This window comes from Nilaparvata lugens, chromosome 1, assembly GCF_014356525.2.
Source record: "Nilaparvata lugens isolate BPH chromosome 1, ASM1435652v1, whole genome shotgun sequence".
Classification (NCBI taxonomy): Eukaryota; Metazoa; Arthropoda; class Insecta; order Hemiptera; family Delphacidae; genus Nilaparvata; species Nilaparvata lugens.
The window spans coordinates 65,132,133-65,157,671 of NC_052504.1; the positions used below are offsets into that span (position 1 = coordinate 65,132,133).

The 25,539-nt window shown below is 32.4% G+C and overlaps 2 protein-coding genes across 5 annotated transcripts in view; both read right to left on the reverse strand.

Annotated features, from left to right (window-relative positions):
- LOC111047192 (facilitated trehalose transporter Tret1) overlaps positions 1–509 on the reverse strand; it is a 47,676-nt gene extending 47,167 nt beyond the window's left edge. The window contains exon 1 of one of the 4 annotated variants that reach the window (XM_039439833.1): positions 293–509. The gene's annotated coding sequence lies outside the window, so the exon portion shown is untranslated. The remainder of the gene's footprint in view (positions 1–292) is intronic. The other 3 variants (XM_039439841.1, XM_022332881.2, XM_022332880.2) reach the window with 3 other exon arrangements.
- A 787-nt stretch (positions 510–1,296) lies between these two features.
- Positions 1,297–24,725, reverse strand: LOC111047182 (guanine nucleotide-binding protein-like 3 homolog). Its single transcript, XM_039439850.1, has 10 exons — positions 24,575–24,725; positions 22,620–22,721; positions 20,950–21,254; positions 20,194–20,326; positions 9,456–9,701; positions 7,111–7,373; positions 5,079–5,221; positions 4,164–4,359; positions 1,986–2,211; positions 1,297–1,410 (listed from the first exon to the last, which is right to left on the reverse strand). Exons 1-10 carry the CDS (start codon positions 24,591–24,593, stop codon positions 1,349–1,351), a joined length of 1,695 nt encoding a protein of 564 aa, XP_039295784.1. The 5' UTR covers positions 24,594–24,725; the 3' UTR covers positions 1,297–1,348.
- Between the last annotated feature and the right edge of the window lie 814 nt (positions 24,726–25,539).

Below are 25,539 nucleotides of genomic sequence, written 5' to 3' on the forward strand. Positions count from 1 at the left end.
AATTCTTTTACTTTTCTGAATAATCTTGTGAATACAAGGATCAAACGAATTCTAGTACCATTATAATAAACATTCAGATATTCCTTTGTTAATTTACTTCTCATCTTTCGTAAAAAACAATATTGTAAACTTCCGGATTTACACAACAGTAATAGGAAGAACCTACTTACTATAATTCCATACAATTAGATGAATTATTTTAAAAAATTGAAGATTTCTTCAATTAATCTGGGTTTAGATTGAAAGCTAAGTAAGAATATGAAAAAAAGTTTAAGAATGATTAAACACTCACCTGTGATTTTGTAAGCACAAGTAGTATCAGATGTCACTGGCGCAAGCTTGAACAGTCTTTGTTGTGGTTGTGCGTTTTATTATGTAGTTATTGATTGAATGTAACTTATCTTTGTTTATGCACTTAGCACCCTTCAACTTTACAATGCACCCAAGAGGCCAATAAAATTTTTCAACTACAGGACCGATAGCAAAAAAATTCTCTAGCTTGGATTATAAGATTAAAGATAGAATACGGTGCAATTTAGTAGATTAATACAATTTAAAGAGATTTGATTTTTGAAGAATATTCTTCAAGCAGAGAAGGTTAATCAAGCTTATCGAGTTCAATTGCACATTCCTTTGATAAACTGTATTTTCAAGGAAGATAATTCTTAATATGAATTGATAACACAAGTTCTTGAAGACAATTTGTGAACAATTGATGTAATAAACAAAGCCCACATGTATTTAAGATTTGTGGTTAACGGTAAATAGTACTATGGAATTGGTTGGAGCCAACAAAAGGTGATTACTATATATATATATATATATATATATATATATATATATATATATATATATATATATATATATAACGATGAAATAAAAGCAACCTTTACCGAGTCATCTCAAGGAATCATAGCAATAGAATTTTATTCATTTCTCACAACAAATGAGAACAAACCCTAATAAAGAACTTCAATAGGGATAGGCCTAGTTGAATTGTTATTTAATGAAGAAATAATTTCATAGTACCCTTTTTTATATAAAGCATAACAACTAGTTTTGGCTTTCAAGCCATTTTCAAGTTTTTTTTTCTAAAATGAGTTCATTTTAGTGTGTGTTATGTGTTTATATAAAAGTTTAAAAAAGGGTACTATGAAATTATTTCTTTATTAATTAAAAATGAAACCAGTTAATAAACGTAAACTAAATCAATCATTTCATGAGCGTTAAAAGATCTTATTATCACTTATTAATGCTTTTTATGGACTTATTGAAATGAATGAGAACAGTTGTAGGAAGTGAAATTTTATTTATATAAAACTATTTACAAAGTTTGATTCAAGGTAAATCAAGAATCATTTGTTAGGGTCCAATTCTCAAGCACATTGGCTAGGGCTGATGTTTCTCGCTCTGGAATGAGATAAGAAAATTGCCGTTTAATAGAGCATAACAAGACTAAAAAAGGAATCGAGATCAGCATAGTTGCAAAGAGCAGAAATCATTCTGGTTTACAATAAGCACTAAATTTTCAGAAGATAAGTTTGTTTTTCGTTTTTTGTCTTAAATTTTCTTAAATATGAGTCAATATTTTTCAATTTAGTGTTGAGTGGAATATTAAAATTGTATTAATAAATTGTATACCAAATTTTGGCATACATCTACATTAAAAATTCTGGTAGCTGTAAAGATCTAACCTCTTTTCGGACTTTGTCATTGTTTGAAAATTCTGAAGAGAATTAGCTTTTGGTTTGCCTTATTTCTTTTCTCCCAATCATTTTCATAATTACCTATCAAGTAAATGATATTTGTTGAAATAAAGGACATAAATAGAGATTAGGTATGAGAATCAAACTGGCCGTCTTCAGAGGCGTCTCAAGTACTAGAGTATGTTACCTAAAGGGTTCGCTAAGCGAAACAAACGTTTTACAAATGAAAGAAACAACACTATTTCAAATTATTTATTGAAAGTTGACATGTTTCCTTACCTCTTCTTGCTTTTTCTTTCCTCTGCTTTTTCTGAGCCAAAACTTGAAGTTTTTTTAGCTTCTGGTTGCCTGGGAGAAGTGTCTGTTCGTCTTCCAATTCAGTTTTTTTATCCAAACTTTGTCTCTTCTCCTTCTTATTCCTATTTCTTTTCCTCTTCTTCTTGTTACTTCCCTCTCTTTTTTCCAGAACATCGGTGTTTTCAGTGGTGATGACAAAATTTCTATTCTGCATCGGAGAGAAAAACAAGCATTCATCACTGTGATATCTTCAATATTCAGGTTGATTTGATAATAAAATGAGCTAATCTATTACAAAATTATTTAAATAAATCAAGCCTCGGTAATCCTAGGTATTTAAAAAACAGACATTTTCAAGTAGGCGTTGGGGATGATAATGACTGATTATTGATTGGTACGGTTTAGGTAGAACCGTTTACAGCTCTAGTTGAGCACCAAATCACTGGGATAATAAAGTGATCGTTATTTTCAAATATTCATGTAAAAAATGGTAAGTTCTAGATGAAATTTCAATGAATTTCTGAGAAATTAATTTGTTTTCGTGGAATTCGAGTTTTTTGGTAATCCAAGGTACCATGATCCCAAACTACTCACCTCAGACTATAAACTGTAATTGATTCCTAATGATTTTTTCTTATCGTGTTAACTTGCACACTCTACTGTATTATCAAGAGAGTTACATGTTCTAAAAGCTCCCATGAATCGTTTTCCTGATTTCAGTACCGTTTAAAAGTTACAGCTAATTGAAAAAATGATCATTATCATTTTCATTTTTTCTGCGATTTTACTGTCGAGGAGATTCTGTTCTTTAAATCAAGACCAAGTACCATTTTTTATCATTCCGGGTTACCGAGATACACAGTTTTGAATATAGAAATTGGCCATTTTTCTGTGTATTCAAATAGGGGCTAAAATACACTAAAAGTGGATTTTTTTATTTTTTCATCAAATTTCAATTATGATACATGATTTTGAACCGCCTTGATGAGCTGAGAAGAATGAGCTGTAGTACGAGGAGAACTGATCATTCTGTCAAAAGTTATAAGTGTTTAAAGTTTTGATCCTTGACGTATCCTTATGACATACCCCCCACTAGGAAATACTGAAATTAAATGTTTCTAACGGGTGATTCTCATAGAAAATAACCCGCGTGAGATGATTTCAGCTGAAATATGTATTTTTGTTAGTGAGGCCTTGAAAAGGTATTATAATGAAAAATTTGTATTTTGGCTGTAGAACATGATTTTCTATTTTTGGGTATATCCCCCCTCCCCCCACTACTAGATACGAAAATTCCTAAGGAATCCTGTTCATAATGAATTGTTCTTTCACGTGATGTGTGGTTTTTTTTTATCTATACTAGAAAAATATCCATGTTATATAGGGTAGAAGTGGTAGGTTTGCATAATTTTGAAATCCCCTTAAAAAATACCCCTTTTTTTAAAATTCGTAGCTCCGGAACCAAAAGCGGTAGAATCCTGCGCGACCACTCAATTTATTGGAAATCATATTCTCTTCAATTTTGTCGATAATGATTTTTCTTGAGAAACTCAAGGTTCACGAGATAAAATGGAAAAATTGAAAAAAGTCCGAAATTTTGGGGGTTTTTGGGAGGTTTGGGTGTGAAGCCGCCCTCTGGCGTGTCAGCAAATTTCAGATTCGAATTCAGCGCCCCAAAATACATATAGAACCGTCGAGAAAAATTCTTTCGGGGCTGTTTCCTGAAAAACGACCATTTGACTGGACTATTAGTTTAAAATACGTTATGAGATAAGAGTTATGGATTCGATAATTAATGAACTGTATATTACAAAACAAAATTTCAATATAGGATTTTTACAAGAGAAGATTTCATGCTAAAGATGATTCTCATGCGTGGGTAATAGGACGAATGATGTAGATGATGATGTACGATGGTAACCACTACTGAAACGCTAGGTAATAAACTTCCACTTTCACCTCTCAATTTACTAGCACAAGTAATTCAAAACCACCACACACTTCCAGATATGAAAGTGAGGGAGTCCAAGATATAAAAAGTTGAAAAAAGCCAACCGCTAAAAATAGCCTGGGGCATTAAATGATGTGGTATCTAGGTGAACCCATTTGAGAGTGGAATACACATTGTGAACATGTGAATAAGAGTAAAGCGCAACTCACATCTGATTGATTATCTTCATCCATTGAAGTGACCTTGGACTGAAGGTCATTGAGATTATCCAACACATTCACTTCCATGGTTTCATAGGCGGCTTTGTCCAGGTCGAATTCAGCTGCCTGTTGTTCAACTATGGCACTTGATACATGCACTGTTCCTTCCTCTACGGGTGGTTCTGTGTAGTATCGAATTTTTCCCCTGTGAAATTGATCAGAGATAAGCTTCAACTTTCACAACGAAATTATTAGAAATTGTAAATAGCTTTAATTCACGTAATTCAATAATTTTCATTCTCAAATATTGAAAGTATAACTATTCAAAGCAACAGCACAAATTCATGATCTAAAATTTTGACTTTGACTAAAATTAATAGGACAATTTCAACGAAGAATAGTTTGCTTACTTCAAACTAAATTATTCATAGTTATAAATTAATAATAAATTGGGAAATTGTCAATATCAAAATAAAGAAATATTATGTTAATCATGAAATTAATCATAGAATGGATTGTGACTCAGTTAATTAATGAGCGCTCAAAAACCCTCTATCATTAAAGCAGTGTCAAAACTGAACAAATGTTCGACATACATGTTTGTTGAGGGGCTCAGGGACAAACATTTTATAAAGTTTGGACAATCATTGTTTGTCAAACAAAAAATTACTATTTCCAAACATTTTCAGTGTTTGCTGTAAAACATAAAAACCTGTTCTCTACTTATAAATATTTTGTTTGGTGATGCATCCACACTTGTTTGTCAAACATAATAAAATGTGCCCAAACTGTTTCAACAAACAAGTTTGTCGAACATAATTTTGTTCAGTATGGACCCGGCTTAACAGTAGGCTTCGCTAACTACTACTGATTACTGCTATAACCCAACTACTCAAAAACTGATTTTGTGAAAATAGTACTAACGAGTTCCAATCGTCGATTAGTGATTTAGCAGCGCCTTCCAAGTCAAGTATTCCTCCACGCTTGAATCGTCCATGACGCTTTGCCTTGGCAGTGAAAAACTCGGTGGGTGTGTCGTAAGATGGAATGTCATACATATTCATCATCTGGAAACATAGTTATTTGTATTCATGGAGCAAGTGTCATCTATAATATAATAAAGGGAAAAAATATTGGCTTATTCACGCACGGGATAGGAAATTCACGAATGACGCATCATCACATCTGAACTACTGGACTGATTAACTTGAAATTTTGCATATTGATTCTCAATTTACAGAGGATGATTATAGATATTTCGAACTCTTCAGGATTCCAGAAGGTCAAGTTTTTAATTCGACCCTTGCAGAGCACGGGTTGACTGCTAGTTTAAATAAATTAAGGTGGCCAAAACTCAATAGCTAACGGTAAACTATAAAGTAATAGTGGCAGTAATATAGCTTCTCAGTACAGAATAGAAATATATGAATGTAGAAGTCCTTAGTTCTATTGATATAGCTGTCATTGGATGTTTGAAATAATTATTATAAAGTAATAATATCCCAGCAGTTGGTTAACTGCTGTTTCTAATGAATCTTCATATATATATGCATGTATGTATGTATATATAATATATATATATAAAAGCGAAATGGCACTCACTCACTGACTGACTCACTCACTCGCAGAACTAAAAATCTACCGGACCAAAAACGTTCAAATTTGGTAGGTATGTTCAATTGGCCCTTTAGAGGCGCACTAAGAAATCTTTTGGCAATATTTTAACTCTAAGGGTGGTTTTTAAGGGTTATAATTATATATTATAATAATTGTTGAATTGAAAAAAAGAAATTATGAATTCACTTAATCCAATTAAATAATAATATCTGATCAATCGATTATCTGTTAACATCTATTCGTAGGATTTTCTAAACAAAATGATCTAAATACCCTTCTCCATTCCTGTTCCTCTGCTGACAGGGACTCCCTCTAATTCTCAATTCTAAATATATTATTATTGTTTTACCCGCCAATTCCTATTTCTAGTGTAATGAGCTGAGCCGCAGAACTAATGTCACTCTAATGCATTTTTACCAGTAAAGAGTCATGAATACAAGCCATATGAGACTTTCTATTATTATTATTATTTGAGTTTTTGGAATGAATGTTCAAATCTAAAGAAAAAGTTGATTATCCTTCCAATTCACTTAAAAATGAGTTCGATATTACTTCTTTGAAAGAAAGACGCGATGTCAAATCACTTACTTTTCTTTATAATTTTTATTAAATAATAAGATTGATCCTATTTGTTATCAAAAATCAATATATATGTTAATACCATTGCTCGCCGTTCTGGTTTTTTATTTCATATAGCGCGCTCTAGAACTGTAAGTCTTATAGCTCCCCTCTAAATAGAGTTCAGAGAATCTTAGAATATTTATTATTTTAAGATTCAATCACTGTTCGGAGCGCTTAGACGTCTTCTGGTTCACCCTCCAAATTCCTTAAGATCTCATATAATTTGGTTGGGTAGCATCTGTCTTTTTGTAATTGGTGTTCTAATTTTATACTATTTTCTATTATTATTTTATTAATTATTTCCTTTCAATTTTGGTTTTACACAGACATTCTTTCTTTCACTCTTCATGTTGTTTATTGATTGATTATTCTTATAATCAATTATTATTGTTTATGATTACTTCAGTGATTATTTGTATTCTTTCAAATTATTGAATAATTCTTTTATTTTTTATCTTGTATTTCAAATTGTATAATGTGTTGAAAATATTGTATTGTGTGAATTAGGCAAAATAGGTTTCAACCTGTTATCTCTATTAATAAAAATTATTATTATAAAAAAAGTTGGACCCTGATGTTTCATTTCAATTTTGTACAGGCCTTATCATATCATAATATCTGATCATTCCTATTTTTATTCTCAATCATTAAAAAAATGACACAAAGAAACATGATTCCTTTTTTACCACTTGGGAGGTAAGAAACATGTTCAACAAACCTGTTGTTTAGTAGCCCTGCTAAGTATGACGGTAGCAACACCAATGGGATCTTGGAGCTGCTCTACCCGGGAAGCATTTTTGAGTGCGTCGAACGCAGTGCCTCCACTAGTCAGCACCACTCCAGGGCTGTCCACCAGCTTTATCTTCTGATCCAGTTGCACTTCCTGCATCTGCCTCGTTATACCAGGCATGCTCCCAACCTTACATGCACGCTTCCTTTTCAAACTGTTAATAATACTGCTTTTTCCAACATTCGGAAGGCCTATGGAATGAAAATTTGTATATCAATTGCAACGTTCGTTACTAGGTACCAAATAAATCACTTCCAAACACTTCACCAAATATATTTAATAATCATTATATTTAAATTTAATAATATTTATATTTATATATTATAATATTTAATAATTTAATATATTTATATTTAATAATATAATATTTAAAATCATTTGAACAATTTATAAACATATTGGACAAAACTCACCCTGAAACATTCCCCACAACATAAACCAGAAAACGAGAAGCTAGTCAGCCAGTTATTGGCGCCAGAAAAACCAACTAACCTCACTTTTTCAGGTATTTATATCATATATATTTAAATTTATTTCTTCATTTTCTAACTTTAACATCTCTAATTTATTACTCTATTTATTGATCTTGAACATTTATAAGTATCTATTTCAACACAATGTAAAGTTTTATAAAATAAGTAATTTGACTGAATCAGTTTCTTTTAAATATTTATATTGTAATTAAATTGTATTTATTTATCTTTAATTGTTTTATTTATTTATTCACTTTTATTATTCCAATTTATTTTCTCAAAGTAACCTTCAATCATTACCATACCAACTTAATTTTTCTATGCCATCATAATAATAGCGCGGTAAGATTCAAAAGTAATATTACACAATAAAGAAATTAAATTAAATTATAAAATTAACTTAGTGCAACCGTGACAACCAATAGTTCACAGAAGTTTTGAATACAATGGAACATGGCTAAAGATAGATGAATTGTGCAATTCACATAATAATAATACTGAGGGTGATGCACACATAAGCTCTTAACCTAGCGCCGTAGTGCAGGATGGTTTCTTACAGCTTGGCGTTGTTGTCATTTGAGATGGGTGTCTGGCTTGGAAGTGTTTCGACCGCATTGCAGGATGACTATTAACGGTTGCCGGAAGATCAACAGCTGGGTTTTTTTCGTTATTTTTCGTGATAGAGAAATTCTGATTGCAGATTCGTTCTCAGCGACCCCAAATTTAGCCTGAAGGCTCAGAATGTCAACAATGTTTTTAAATAATTAAAAATCATAATGAAAAGTCATTAATATGGTAGTACACCACGTTTCTGGAAACTTTTTACTGGTGACTGGAGTTTTTATTGATTATAGGTAGTACAAAAATCAAAATAGCCGTGAGAAAGAAAACTGCTGATGAACGCGAATAAGACCGTCACTCCATTGTTCTATTGTCTCGGCTGCTTGGCTGAGCCTGGCTGGAGGGATCAAATAACCGACTGGATTGATCTTTCGTCTGTCCACCAGGCGGAACTACGCCGACCATTGCTGGGTGGAAGATGTTACTGCGGCCACTCGCATTCCCACCAACGCTGCTATTATTTGCTGTCTCAGCGCCTAGTCCGATTCAGCCAAGCATCCAGCCTGCACTGCGGAGCTAGGTTTAGGCTTATGCGTGTGCATATCATAATCTTTCGTAATTTATTAGAGGCACAGTCCCGCAAATTATATGCATCAGAGTTTTTGCTCGACCTGTCTAGTTTTATATTCACTACGCCACCTGCGATTCCGACAAACAAGCAAGATCTTGTAGTGAGGCTCTTAGTCTGGTGTTCGGATAAATTTTTTTCCGATATTTCCAAGTCTCAAGTTTCAACACCGAGGACTCATTACAAGATTTACAACTGCAAGTGTGACGTCACAGCCAGGGACCCCAAAAGGACGTCACACGATCATGGCGAGGTCATGAGAGATCAGTGAGAGGGATGATGATGTGAGTTGACGACTACTTTTTAGGTAATCGATAAAGATATACGATAATTCTTCTGAAACTACAATATTAGCAGTTTTGCATTGTTGTATTCTCGAGTACATGGAACGGAAAGGAATGGAATGGAACTTTGGAACAATAACATAAAAAGTAAGAATGAATATTAAGAAAACGGAGTTTTTCTGAAATTGCAAGCTGAATTGTGAAATAAAATCTATGACTAGTTTTTAAAAAATACTGAAATGTTTTCTTACAAATAAAATAATTACTTGGAAAAGAAGAATAATGACATAACTGGTGTCATAATTAGAAGGAGAAAGAGCGACTTACCGACGATTCCAACAGTAATAGACGTTTTGATTCCTTTATTTCTGCAGTAGTTGGCTAACAATGACATGAGGAGTTCAGCTCCCACGCACTGAGACACCTGTAAGCCTTCTTTGGGCGTTTGCTTCCTCAGCTTCTGACGTCCCAGACGTTTTGCTTGCGACTGAGTGCTCGCTTTGAATGGAACCGCTGGGAAGCTATGCCTCAAATATTTTATCCATTTATTCAGGATATCCCTCGGAACCAAATCTGAAAATCAGAATTATTATAACATCATTGACAGAGATCTTGATAGTTTATTCACATTGTGTACAGGCCTTATCGTATGAAAAAAACGTGAATAAATATGATTCCTGTTTTTACCAATATGTTATTTATTTATTGTACAAAACACTACAATCATAATATAATTATGACAATGGAGGAAAAACTAGGCTGAGCCTGTAACATTTCTCTCCCAAATTTTGTCAAAAAGCTGATATTGTCCAAAGTATTATCCTATTATATTAAACGAGCAATTTCTGTATTTTTATATCTATTTATATTATTATATCTGGTTATTTATGTTCAACGGATCTCGAAAACGGCTTTAACGATTTTCACGAGATTTGGAACATAGTAGGTTTATGATATAAAAATTCGATTGCACTAGGTCTCATCTTTGGGAAAACTCGCTGAACGACATTAAGGGCCGTTTGCACAGTGTAAGTTTAAGCTAAAGCTTAAACCAAATCTGGATTTTTTTTGTTTAAACTAAAATTCCGTTTGCATAGTATCAGTTTAAACTCTGTATTGAGTTAAAACTCTGGGAAAGTTCAAACCTCTAAAGCAGGAGGTTTAAACCAAATAATTTGGATTAACTTGACATCTGTAAAGATTTGATGGGGAAACAGCTGATAGTAAATTATTTTTCGACTGTTGTTTTTAATGCTTCTGTTTAGACGATAATTATTATCAATTTAGGTTATAGTGAATCATTATTTGAATGTAAAAATAATTGTAATGGAGGAATTGATAGAAGTTTTTAATGCGATTGATAAAGATGACTGCAAAGAAATTTTGAAACTGAGAAAAATTGGGCAAAAAAAAATAATTTAAATTTCTGGGATAGAGAATTTTTTTAACGGTTTTGCTTGAGTAAAGCAACTGCCAATTTAGTATTTTGATTGAATAAACCACTTGATAGAAATTAAGACAATTTTCAACAGTGGTCTTCGATTAGAAAACATGTTTTTAATAACACATATAACTGAGATATAATGCTTTCGAGAGATTTCTAATAAACGTGGAAGACCGTAGTAGATTCAAGCGTAACAAAATAACTTTTTTATCTTACATTCTAAAATATATTTTCTGGTGCCAACTAAACATAAGTTTTTAAAGAATTTCTTGATCGCTTTTCACTTTTATAACCGTACAGCTTACAGCTCTGTGGATTTTGAACAAGAAAATACTGAAATAGTAGCTACATAACCTCAATTTACTGATGGTTTGTAAACAAATAACAAATCTCCTGTAAAAATCAGCCTTCCTGATATTATAAACGATGACATTCTATTACCAACTTAACGCTAAACTAGTTTAACTTAAACTGGATCAGTAAATGCACTGAGAAAACCGATTCAAGTTTAAACTTTCAGATTAACTTAAACTCGATTAACTTGATCGAGTTTAGCAATCTATACTGTGCAAACGGCCCTAAAAGGATAATTCATCCTTGGCTAAAACAGCTGATACTTTCGTCGTCTGTGGATGGTAGAAAGTGAGCAAGTGATTCTGTGGAAAATCAAAATATTGCATCCCCTAAATTCATAAGCTGACGTATAGCCGCCAGCTGTAAAATATAAACACGACCATTTTAGAGAATTGTGTTCTGTTTATCAATAAATAAAAATAACGAGCGAAGCTCGGTGCCCCGATATTCCTATCATATTAAGCGAGAAATTTTTGTATTTATATGGTTATTTATGTCCAACGGATCTCAAAAACGGCTGTAACGGTTTTCATGAAATTTGGAACATAGTTGGTTTATGAAATAAAAATTCGATTGCACTAGGTCTCATCCCTGGGAAAACTCTCTGAAGGACATGAAAAGTTTAATAATTATTCATCCTTAGAAAAACAAATGATAATTTTGTCGTCTGTCGATAACAGAAGATGCGAGTGTCTGTGTGGGGGAGAGACAGAATTATGTTCAGCAGTGTAATCAATCAGCTTCTCACGAGAAATAGTATCTAGAAATTTTAATCAACTTGATCAAAGTAATCTGATTTGTTGACATGACATGGTATATCATTCTAAATTAGAGTATACCATAATTTCCAAAGTTAATCATTATTTTACAGTTTTAAGTGATTAGCGAGTGTTATATTGTTATACAATTTGGTTTGTAAATTGGAAATTTTCTGTTTTCAAATGTTTGGACTGAAAATTGGCCCAGAATTCAAGTGTATGGAACATAACCTACTTTTTGGACTAATTATAGTTTATAAATCAATATTCGGGGAAAAACAGTTTTGGGCTGTGCCTGTTAGTCTTTTCCCAATCATTTTAAAGAATAGTGTTCTGTTTATCAATAAATAAATAACGAGCGAAGCTCGGTGCCCCGATATTTAGGTAATGAAATCGCACATCACTACTTCACCACTTAATTTTTGACCCAGGAATAGTAACTTAATTTGAAAATTTTGAATGTTGTGTTTTGACGTAAGCAATAGAATGAATGATGAAAACAATCAATTGAAACTTCATAAATACAGCACGTTTTGAAAAATTGAAAGACAAACCTACTCATTATGAGTAGGTACAGCTGTATATTTTGTCACTGTAATAATGTAAGTTAAAAATGTCTTATTTTCATTTTATTATATATACTGTTGTGTGCAGAGATAAAACTTGATTTTTATTATATTAATATACTAGCAGGGCACCCGTGCTTCGCTACGGGAGTTAAAAGATAAGATTATTTTTGTGAAACATTTATAATCTGAATTCTACCGAAATTGTTATAATAGTTTTTGAGATTAGGCCACAACTTGGCATGTAAATAATTTTTGAGTCAAATCATTCAAATAATTAATTGATATGTTGGAAGTCCTCTGTAGAATAGTAGTCTAATTGCAGCGATTTTTTTAGAATATTGGGCGGGGCTTAAGAGTAGACCTCGACTTTATTCATTGGCAATTAATATTTCCCGTAGACAGTTATCAAATTAGCAGTGATCATGTTTTTGTTTTTGCTTGATGCAATAGAAGATTAAATTCCAAATTAAGTTGATTCTGAATTTCATGACTCTGGTATCCATGGATCTCGCTTAATCTGGAATTTTTGGAATAGCCTGTCGTTTACTTTTTGTTTCACTTATCCAAAAGTGTAAAAGCAGCAAATCCACTGATTCTTTCTTCCATGGAAGTCCATTCATACATGTGAGTCCATTCATAATAGTTAGTATAACATAAATTTATAAAACAATATAAAATCTTATAGCACCCTTTATTAAAAGAAAAAAATTTAAAATAGTTTAACAACTAGTTTCGGAGATATCACACCATCGTCAGGTGTTATAAAATAAAATTCAATAAACTTTTACTAATTGATACAAAATGAACATATGCTTAATTTCATATGATTAATTTATTTCTGGTTAGAGTTATTAAATTTAAATAAATATTTTTAAAATTTTAATTTTTTTTATTTAGAGCAATGATTTATAGATTGATAAATAAATATTCCTATGATATAAGCAAAAATATAAACAAATTAATCAACAAAATGATAGAGATTCAGAAAATAAGGAATATATTTGTGTTCCATACAACACTATTCTCAATAAGGCAATAGGAAGACATTCGCAAAAATTTTTTATTTAGGATACAAAACAACAAATAATGCTTTTGATTTAATAAAGAAGATTTCTAATAAAAAAATACAACAGGAACAATTAAAAAAATCAGGCGTTTATAAACTGGAATGCAGTAATTATGAGAAATTTTACATTGGTCAAACAAGTAAATGTTTAATGAACATATTCAGGCTTTAAAATCAAAAAATGCTACTCAAAAATCAGCTTTGCTGAGCATTTAATTGAAAATAATCATAATTATACCAATATAAATTCTAATATGAAAATATTAAGCATTGGTAATGAAAGTAATAAATTGAACGTAAAAGAAGAATTTTATATCTATAAAACTGCAAAATTGAATAGGAATAATTTAATAAATATCATACAATTTGACTTAAATAATCCTATTTTTGATAAAATTAAAAGTGAATGAATAAAATATAAATTTAAAATTGAAATTTAATAACTTTAACCAGAAATAAATTAATCATATGAAATTAAGCATATGTTCATTTTGTATCAATTAGTAATCATTTATTGAATTTTATTTTATTTTATAGCCTGACGATGGTGGATATCACCGAAACTAGTTGTTAAACTATTTGAAAGTTTCTTTAAAAATAAAGGGTGCTATAAGATTTTATATTGTTTTATTCATTTAAAAAGTAGCTCATGTGAATGAAGTGTTTTTAGTATAACATTTATTGTGGCTGACTTCTCATGTCCTAAACTTTATTATCATAAATATTAAAGTGGGATCATTTTAATGTAAATTTGCATAAATCTGGATAGAGTTTATTCAATCACTTTGATTATTGACTACCATTATATGATTCCTTTCTTTGATCTTAGCTTGAAACCAGAGGCTTAGGGATGAAAATTTAAATGTGAACTAGCTCAATTCAATTTCTATCTAAATTGACAACTTAAAGCTGCGTTTACACCGGAGTTAATAAAACAAGTTTTTAACATTTTTGTTATCAACTAATGTTAATTACAAAAGTCAATAACATCATGTTAAGTTGCGTTTACACCAGAGTTGATAACATGAGTTATTAATACAAAGTTGTCAACTTGAGTGAATCGACGAAAATTTCTCTTGAAAAAGTTAATAACTCGTGTTTTTAACAGAAAATTCCTTGTTATTAACAAAATTTATGTTATTCATCGAGAGTCGGTAAAGATCAAAGGAAATGTGTTATGTTAATAACAAAAGCCTCTTTTATCGCATTAACTTTTGTTAATAACAGGTTACTATCTTCCCCGCAACTATACGTTAAAAAACTACTACCCTACAACTACAGCTGTTCCCTAATAACTACAGCTGCAGACTAAACACGTGACAAAGTTATTAACTTATGTTGAAAACTTTTGTTTTAAACTCTGGTGTAAACGCATTATAATTACATTAGATCAGATGAAGATCATTATGTTAATGATCACACATGTTTCAATTTAAAGTATTTTGAAGACAATTTTTGCGTTTTATTCCGGCTATTATATCATATGAATACTCTCGTTAAATGAAATCATATGGAAGTCAATTATATTGATAACAAGATCATGTTAATAACAAGGAATTTTCTGTTAGAAACATGAGTTATTAACTTTTTTTGAAGAGAAACTTTTGACGATTTAGTCAAGTTAATAACTTTTTGTTAAAACTCGTGTTATTAACTCCGGTGTAAACGCAGCTTTAGTATTTACTTGTGATCTATCAATATCAATAGGTTTGTCTTGTGTCATGTAATGATATCATGAAAGGAAATAGGAGCAGCTGATATTATGTTTTTTTTCGATTTAGATTTTAGCTGATTTTGAAACATGAAAATATCAGGCCCAGTAGCACAAAAGCCTGTTCAATTTCAATCAGGATTAAATTTCATGAGAATTAATTAGAGCAGGGTTTTTTAATAGAAGGCTTCTCTGATTGGTTCTCGTGATATTTAGTCCATATTATGAAATAACAGACAGTGCAACTGTCTCTCTCAAGGCCATGGCTGCGTACAAACATAGAGCAACCAATACAACTGAAGCTGAAGAAATTAGTCACATTTCTATCACCTCCACACAAAGTTAGTAGACAGAAGGTTGGTCACTCATCTATAGTATTTTAGTTGAAATGCAATTGGAGTGGGGGAACTGCAGCCGTGACGTAGGCTGTAGTACAGAGTAGGCAAAATATCGCATTCTTGAAAATCATATGGTGACGTATAGTCAAATTATATAACACAAACATTTTCTGACATGCAAGCTTTCTGTTTCTGCCTTACAATAATTATCAAAACATCTAAATAATACAAGCATTTTGCCATATAAAAGCAAAAACCCCACCTCCTATCTTTTCTTTTCAAACCCTTAAGGTTTCTTCATCTTCTAGGTCGTGTTTATATTTTATAGTTTGGCTTGTGAATTTCGGGGATGAGATATTTTGATTCTGCCTTACAATAATTATCAAAACATCTAAATAGTACAAGCATTTTGCCATATAAAAGCAAAAACCCCACCTCCTAACTTTTCTTTTCAAACCCTAAGGTTTCTTCATCTTCTAGGTCGTGTTTATATTTTATAGTTTGGCTTGTGAATTTCGGGGATGAGATATTTTGATTCTGCCTTACAATAATTATCAAAACATCTAAATAGTACAAGCATTTTGCCATATAAAAGCAAAAACCCCACCTCCTAACTTTTCTTTTCAAACCCTTAAGGTTTCTTCATCTTCTAGGTCGTGTTTATATTTTATAGTTTGGCTTGTGAATTTCGGGGATGGATGAGATATTTTGATTCTCGTAGAACATGTGCTCGATACCAGCATGTGTTCAGTGCATTTTATATGAACGAAATTTATCGGGATCTGTTTATTGTAATGCATTGGTTTATCAATATTTTTTATGCGTTAATCTGAAATTATAATAGTATAACGTTGTCTACTAACGCTTTTTCAGCTTATTAACTTTTTCGTGTCACGTTTTTAGATTCTTGAAAAACTTTCAACTTCATTTTGTTCATACAAGTTGAATGATCTTGAAATATTAAACAACATCATCAAAATCGGTGATTCATTCGCTATAAGTATGGAGAATTTTCAAGTTCTAGGTAAATCTTGAGGGCAATAAACGACGATGTATTTGAATGTATTTTCAGTGTGGTTACTCCATCACATTTTTACTACTTGTGACGTCACGCTGGTGTTCCCCCCACCACTTCGAATCTTACACCTGTGAGTGATCAACCTTCTGTCTACTAACGTTGACCTTCACAGACAGTGCAACTGTCTCTCTCAAGGCCATGGCTGCGTACAAACATAGAGCAACCAATACAACAGAAGCTGAAGAAATTAGTCACATTTCTATCACCTCACAATGAGCATTACATTTAACAACCATATGTTTGGAAAGATCGATTTTAAATTTCTTTTGCTATCATCCGGTCACTTTCTGAACCTATTCTTCCAGATATTCCATGAATACTGCAATGTTAGCCAATAAGGTCGCCACATTTGGTAACTCAACTACAGCTATTATAAAACTACAGCTATTATAATATTTTTTATTTGCTCACTTTTTCTGATCAGCTGCTACTTGAGGGACCAATAATCCTTTCTCAAGGAACTTCAGCGAATTTTCCCAGAATTAAGACCTGTTTTTGTCGTTTGTAAGTTTTTTGTCGCAAACCCACTATATTCCTGATTTAATCAAAGTCGTAGAGCCGTTTTCGAGATCCGTCCGACATACATACAGTCATATCCACAAACACACATATTCAAACTGAAATTGGTTTCTTAGTACAATATATTGACTTCAATTAATATTATGATTTCATTCAATGAGAGCTTATTTCACATAATAATAATAACAGCTGGCATCAAAAGCAAAAATGTCAAACATGATTGAAATCGAAACAGCAGCGATCAACACAACATTATCATCTTCATCTGATCTAAAGTAAACAAATTATAGTAAGATTCACATCAATGTGTCAGCATTGTTTGAATGGGGATCGTTGGTGGTATCAATGAGGAATACTGACAGTCAACGAACTGTTATGCATATCTATATATATAAAAGCGAAATGGCACTCACTCACTGACTCACTGACTGACTGACTGACTCACTCACTCACTAGCATAACTAAAAATCTACCAGACCAAAAACGTTCAAATTTGGTAGGTATGTTCAGTTGGCCCTTTAGAGGCGCACTAAGAAATCTTTTGGCAATATTTTAACTCTAAGGGTTGTTTTTAAGGGTTTAAAGTTCGTCTTTTAGCATGTATATTCTTCTTCTCCCAATCTCTTAATTATAATTGAAATTTCCATATCATATGTTACTATAGAACTATAATCTAGATAGAGTACCTCTCCGAAACAGTTGTTAACTGGCAACTAAATTAATAATTTTGTCAGGTTGGCATTAAGTTGAGTTGACTTTGTTAGGTTGGCACCAAGTTGGAGATTTAAATGCATTTATCGCGGAAAAATTGATTGGGCACTGCTACTTCAATCTTGGGAATATTATATTTCTAGCCGTCAGGCTCGCTTCGCTCGCCATATCCGTTTAGCCAGACGTTTAGTCTGGACCCCCGACTGGATTGTCCTAACATATGATAAAAATGCTCAAATGGAAAATGCAGGCGAGCGAAGCGAGCCTGCTGATCTTATTCTTGGACGATCCAGTCGGGGGTCCAGGGGGCGGAGCCCCCTGGCTAGATTGATATGGCGAGCGAAGCGAGCCTGACGGCTAGTTCTCCAATATTTTTATCAAAAGCTACCTTCTATTATCTTTGGTAAAACAACCAATGTTTGGGAATAATTGATTCATGGGAAAAGCGCCTTACTTCTATGGAAGATATTTTTACATTAGGAAAAGCAACAATGGCCGTTCAATAAATAATCCCTTTTTTCGCCCAAGTTAAATTTTGGCCGAATTTTCTCATTCTTCGCAAACAGATTCCACAACGGACACTCCTGAAGTTTTGAAAATACCCTCCATATATCATACTGAATTATTAAAATTTCATCGAGATTGTTTAGATATACAAACAAAATTATTCTTGATGAATAGGATCAATTGATAGAGGCAACTCCCGTCATAAAAGTTTGTTTTATGAAAAATAAAAATCTGGTGTGGGCACTCACACAACTTTCCTTGCCGTTATGAGAATTGATCACCTGACGCTAGCGTTCACGCGCATCTCAAGTCTACTTATAAACAAAGATCTGAGCCAGCTGGTGACAGGACAATAACGCTGGAGACATACGAGGTCTGCTATCTCTTCATAGTGAATCATTTAATAGAATCAACAGTTGCCAACAGTTTGCAATTGGATAATCACACTTTCTCGAATTTCGAGCTTATTTTCAATTTTAGGTGAAAATGTTACAAAACATTGATTGTAGAGATTTTCATGCTGAATCTTTTTAACCCATTTTTTTTGTTTAAACTGTATCTGAAGCCTGATAATTGGGAATCTAAAATCAAACTTTGCATAGCTGGGGCGGAACTCATGAAATTTTTACAGATATGAGACTTGTTGCAGTTGATCAATGACTGATCAATAACAACAACAACGAGCTTATCAATGACTATTTTAGATATAAATTTAATCAATATCGTTGAAGCCGTTTTCGAGAAAATCGCGAAAAACCCTGTTTTTGACAACATTTTCTCCATTTTAGCCGCCATCTTGAATTGCATTTGATCGAAATTGTTCGTGTCGGATCCTTTATATTATAAGGACCTTAAGTTCCAAATTTCATGTCATTCCGTTCATTGGGAGATGAGATATCGTGTACACTGACGCACATACAATCATACACACATACAGACCAATACCCAAAAACCACTTTTTTGGACTCAGGGGACCTTGAAACATATAGAAATTTAGAAATTGGGGTACCTTAATTTTTTTCGGAAAGCAATACTTTCCTTATCCATGGTAATAAGGCAAGGAAAGTGAAAATTATCTACACTCCCAGGAATAGCTCTGATTGAAGCAGCAGTGCCCAATCAATTTTTTCTCGATAAATGCATTTCAATTAGTTCTTCAACTTGTTGCCAACCTAATGAAGTAGTCTCAACTTAATGCTAATCTGACAAAATTATTAATTTAGTTGCCAGTTAACAACTTTTTCGAAGAGGTACTCACTCTAGATTATAGTTCTATAGTAACATATGATATGGACATTTTCAATTATAATTAAGAGATTGGGAGAAGAAGAATATACATGCTAAAAGACAAACTTTAAACTCTTAAAAACCACCTTAGAGTTGAAATATCGCCAAAAGATTTCTTAGTGAGCACCAAGGACGTATAGGGAAGCTATATTCCAAGTTTTGTTGCAATCCATCCAGTAGTTTTCCAGAAATCGTGATCAGTGAGTGAGTGAATGAGATAAGAATTTTATAAGTATAGATTAATATTGATAACTCCTTAGAAGGAATTTTACTATAATATAATATTATTAAGATAACAGTGATTAATTAAAAAAAAGTCAAATTATTTAAGGAAAGAATACAGGCTGTATGGTATTCTACTCTACGATTAGAATTTCAATACTCAATATTAAAATGAAAAAAATTATTAGAATCACGTCGTTCATACATGTAGGCTATGCACTTTTCATTTAAATAATAAGAAAATGGATAGTCTGTCATGATAACCATTCAATTTTTTGACAATCCACTATAGTAAATCTACAATATGGTAGTATAGTACTATTATGGTGGTTTCTTAATAAAACTAGTAGGCCTAAAAGGACAACATGATCTCTTGTTAGTATAAATGTAATTGAAATCTGTATTGAATTGTTAAATAAATTCTGTCACAGATTTTATTATAATTATAATGAATATATTGTCTCATTTAAAATGAAGAACGAAGTGGAATATGAACTATACCTGCTTTATTCAGTACTATGATCAATCGTTTGCGACCGGAGTCCCTGACTGCTTGCTCGACTTGTTCACACCTTGTTCCCAGCGGATCTCTAGCATCCACCACTTCCAGAATTACATCGGCTGCTTCAACCACCTATTCAAAATACATTAAATTAGCTTCCATCTCACAAGACGATTCATTAACAAAGGTTATATATTTTCTATACATTATATTTGTGAAATAGTTAGCTAAAACTGACAAGTCTTAAAATAGTTTATTAGGAGAGACAGCTATCAATATTGTTAGAATACGTTTCACTATTTCAACTTCATGCAATCATTCAATCAGTTGATGAACATTTATGATTCAGTTAAAACCATAGCATTTCCTACAAAAACTGATTTTCCATTAATATCCACTAACCCAAAATCAATTACCTAGATAAATTACGATGTGAAGTGTAAGAGCCATCAATAAATTATAGATTTTTTACTATTTGGGTTGTTTCTAGTATTGTTTATTGTAATTGGTTGATACAAAATTTATAAATATACCTTTAGTCACTCTAGGTTGATAAAAAATCGAGCTCAAAATATCCTGCAAAACTTTATAAAGCAGTACAATTTCTCATCCTCCGTAGTTGATTATAGAGTGGGCTTCTTTCATTGTGGATCCAATGATAAGCTAAAAGTCAAGAGAAATGAAAATTTTTGATACTTGTTTACTTCAATATCAACTTCTTACTCACTTAAAATAACAACAGAAAAACAGCTTACCTTTTTGAATTCTTTTCCAAATGCTCGAGTCGAATTATTAGCTTTTTCAACAACTGTGAGCTTGCTTGGATTACTCAAATTTATATTGATATTTTCTTTCATTTCGATATCTTGCGCCTCTGAATTCATGACAAGCGATTCAAGTTTTTCTGATGTCATTTTAGCTTTTCGTTCGGCTTTAAGTAACTCCTTTCTCTCCCTCTTCTCACGTTCTTTCCTTTCCTTGGCTTCCGCCACTTCTTTCAGAATATCTTCCTTGAAAGGACATATGTTAGGAACTAGTATAGGTTTTTTTGATACTTTGCCTGAAAAAGTGCGATGAAAATTTTCATTATTTGCCTTGCTCCAAACTCGATTTGCCAATTAATAACATAATTTACGATTATAATTTCACACAAAGCAAGAAACAATTGATCTCAAAGCAATATTTTGGATGAAGGAGTGCATTAATTTGTTAAAAAGACAGGTGTGTGGTAGACCGGTACATTGTTGGTGAGAATTATGTAAGCAGCTTAATATTTATGTTAAAAGGATATTTCAACAACAGGTTTGATTGAGGATCCTATTTGAATTGGAAAAAAACTTTCTGTGGCTTCAAAAGTTTGGTCAGCCATCTTGGATCCGCCATTTCGAATCCAACTCTATTTCCTTAAATGATGAGGGGGTCATGTAATGCACATGATTTCGATACAGAATTTCAGAAAATGAATAGCGAAAACCACACAGTATGGGTTTTCGCCCGTACTCCACCAGTACCGATACTACCGAGTATCTTTTATAATATATAGCAAATTTTAAATATTTTCAAGTTGAACATTTTACTTGAAATGCACCTTTCATGCTTCAGTTACTGGAAACATTGTCGAGTGTAGTGTTATATGTATGAACAATTTTGAAGCAATTAGTAATGAAACAGTGACGTCAATATTTGATCACAAGTTATACCTTATTTGCTCATGAACGATGCGCACTTTTCTAAAAATTCAACGAGAAAATTGAGATACAATACCGGTATGTACAGTTTGTCAACGATGACTGTTTCCTAATTGTTGAATGAATGCTAACTTCTAAATACAACAATGCGCGTTAATTGAATATTATTTTTCAGATAATTGAACGATGTTTTTAATAAGAGCTTCAATATTACCTAAATAATAAATATGTATTTTTTTAATAACGACTCACTCTCGTTTATGGGGTGCGCATCCTACGCAAGCAAATACGGTATATCAGCCTACTAGTCTTGGTTGAAGTCGAGATAGTGAGAATGGCCTTAAGCTGGCCCCTAATGGTAGAACATGCATGTTTATCTTACAAACACACGTTTTCATAAAGCATGTTTTGTCATCAGCGAGAGGCTTTTAACATAAAATAAACAATAAATAATAATCCACTGGAAAATTACATATTATAATGATAGAGAAATAATTTAACCTCAAATAGATCAGCGAAGAAAAAATAACCAACAAGAATTCGGAGATACAGAAACCTAACCTTAAAATGCGTTGCTCCGTTCACTGTAATTAGCATACAGCTGTGATGACACAGCAATGTATGTCGACTGTGTATCATGCATGTTCTACCGTTAGTGGCCACGTGGCTAGCCTATTGGACTAATAAAAATCACAGGAAGCCAAGTATTATGGAAAATTAAATCTTTGAAAACTAACCTTTAGTTTTCTTTGCTTCTTTCCGCAACTTCCTATTATGTTCTCTTACTTTTTTCTCAATTTTATACCGTAGTCTGGCAGGTGTTCGTTTACTTTTCTTTTCTGAAATTAAAGATAGTAAAAATCAATACAAATTTTGATAATCTGTTACACTTTGATCCATATTATAGTATGTATAACATAAGTTGAGACTTGGCCCTTCGAGAAGTGCGACTTCTTAAATTTCTAATTCAACCACAGAATTACAGTATTTGTAGAATATCCTCCCCGATATTCCAGTGGTGCTACCTATGTTTCAGGGTTGAAAAATGAGAAAGGAATTTCATTCTTTTTAGTTGAAATTGAAAATATCGCAAAAATATGTTTTTCTTTCGAATATCTCTTCTCTCAGAATTATGGGATGTGTCGTAATGATTAAGAACTTGACATCAAAATAATGAGATTGAAGAATGTCTCCTCACTATTGTGTCTGGATCATTTTTATCCGACCCTTAATTATGTTTTAATGAATGGTTATGTTCGTGGATGTCAAGACATTTTGAGCTGAAAACATGAATTATTCGACATGCTAGAAGCTTTTTTGATTGTAAAGATAAGTAGGTGGTGAAAGCGAGAATGTTTCTCAGAAATAAATGAAATTAATTTTTCAATAGCTTAAGTCGGAAGAACGCATTTTTGGCTTTAGGAGTTTTAATATCAAGGGAAGCGGCTGAATGGTGTTTCACCATAATGATATCAACTAGGACAACAAACGCTTGAAAAATTCAGCGACTGCAAGACACATGATTATAATAAACAGTGAATATGACAACATTGCCTCGAATTGCTTGCAGTTGAAATATTTTAGTCGTATAATATCTTGTAAACTGCCAGTCTTTAGCACACAATGCACTACAAGCAGCTGCTCTCCTGACTTCAAAATTCCTTAGAGAAAGCAATCCTGTGTGCTCTAGCCGTGGCGGCTCTAACCAAGCAACTCGAGTTGCCGCTAAAAAAATGCACCTTAAGTATAACTTAAAATAGAAATCCAAGTAGGCTTACCTTTTTTAAAAATTGTTATAATTTTTATTTATAAACTTATTAAAGAGTAGCCCTAACGGAAAAAAGACGATGCACCTTTATTTATGTTCATTAAGCCTCAACTATACGGGCGTCTGAAGGTGCAATTCCTTAGCGACGACTATGACCATGCTTGAGCCGCGTGGCTGGAGTTGTCGCGGCTAGAACACATAACCTAAAATTGCTAGCACTTGCGTCTAGATGATAATATTGTGTAAAGATCATATGATAGAGGTTGAGCAAAGATATATGGAGAATATATGAATTTCTTTTGGGAAAATTTAGAAAAGTTGATTTTTTAGCCAACTCATGTTCTCTATACGAGCAAGATGGAGGCAACTATAAAATAACAAGCATTCTGGGGACGCGCGAAATACATTCATTTACTAAAGTCCTCAATTACATTTATTTGAAGCCAGGTTCACAAAATTCTGTTTTTTATACACGAACAGAACAAGCTTAGGCCTACTCAGTTTCACAATATTATGTGTAAAAGTTATCTTGAATGGGAGACAAAAGTTTAGGGTTGATTGGATAGGTTAAATTAATATAGAACAGAAAGGTGAATTTGGAAAAGCACATTTGAATCAAAACAAAAACTTGACGCCAGATTCGTTTGCCATTGATCTACACTTACAAATTTGAATACATTATTGATTAGGATCTAAATACATGCTTGCAAACAATAAAATTTAGGCTAAGTATGATGAGGATGCGGATATAAATTTTCATTGAAGTTAATAATTTTGAAGCCAGTTTTATAAAACTCAGAAACGTTATACAAAACTCGGTTTACCTTAATACTATTTTATGTGAATACTAGAACAGTTTTAGGTTAAATTACTTAGGTTGAGAGAATTGATATTGCATAATTAGTCGACAATATATTTACTTACTCAAACAAAGTTTCGCCATTGTAGAATTTCCGTTTAATAATTAAAGTGTGTTAAAGTATATAAATAAAAAATAATAATAATTCTCTAGAATTACACACACGTGTTTATAAATTCAATCTTGACATCAATAAAGAAAGAAAAGGCTTTAACGCATGCGCCAATATCCAGGAGATATTTGGCATTGAGCAGAAGAATAATAGAGTAGACCACTGTATTAAGACTAGTTCTGTGTCAAAGCTGTTTGCATGGAATACTTCCGATAGTTATGATTGCTCGAATCAAGAGTAGACGTTGAAGAGTTATTTGAAAAGTGTACTCAAGTTTGTGTTGATCAATAAATAAACCATCAATATTAATGTTAAATTCCTTGTTGAATAAAGTGTAATTACTTTAGAAAGGATGAAGAAGAAGTTTTTTTTAAGAAAATTAGCATGTCTAGGGGATAAAAATACCAATAGTTCCCACCCCTAGCCTCATCAACTGTGCTAAGGGGGTGGGATGATTCAAAGCTACCATTTTCTGCTTTCTCGCATGTAAAACCATGAGTCTATCGGACTAGACTACTTTTTACAAAATTTAAGCTCTCATAGTCTCCTACAATACTATATTCATTCACAAATTTTCTCAAGTTTTCGAGATCGGTCTTGAAGGTGTGACATTTTGGAAAAAATACGTTTGCTCCACTTTTTCTCCCATAATAACTTCTTAAAAAATGATAGCATAAACACATTGTGAATGGAATCAGAATATTCAAGAATTTTTATAGAATAGAAAAAGCTAATCAGATGACCGTTTTATAAGAAATCTATAGCTTTTTTCTTGGCCTGCCTTTAGCTCTTCTTGAAAAATACTCTCCCATTGTTTACCACTCTCGGCAGCCGTGTGCTCTCATCCATCCTCTCGACATGCCCCAGCCACCTCAGTCTCTGTGCTTTTATGAAGCTGACAATATCTTATCTTCCCAA

Coding starts and splice junctions, on each gene's coding strand:
- LOC111047182 (XM_039439850.1), bottom strand. Junction 21,255..22,619: donor AGAAGCAAAGAAAACTAAAG/GTTAGTTTTCAA, acceptor GCACTTTTTCAG/GCAAAGTATCAAAAAAACCT. Junction 9,702..20,193: donor CATAGTACTGAATAAAGCAG/GTATAGTTCATA, acceptor TCTGATTTTCAG/ATTTGGTTCCGAGGGATATC.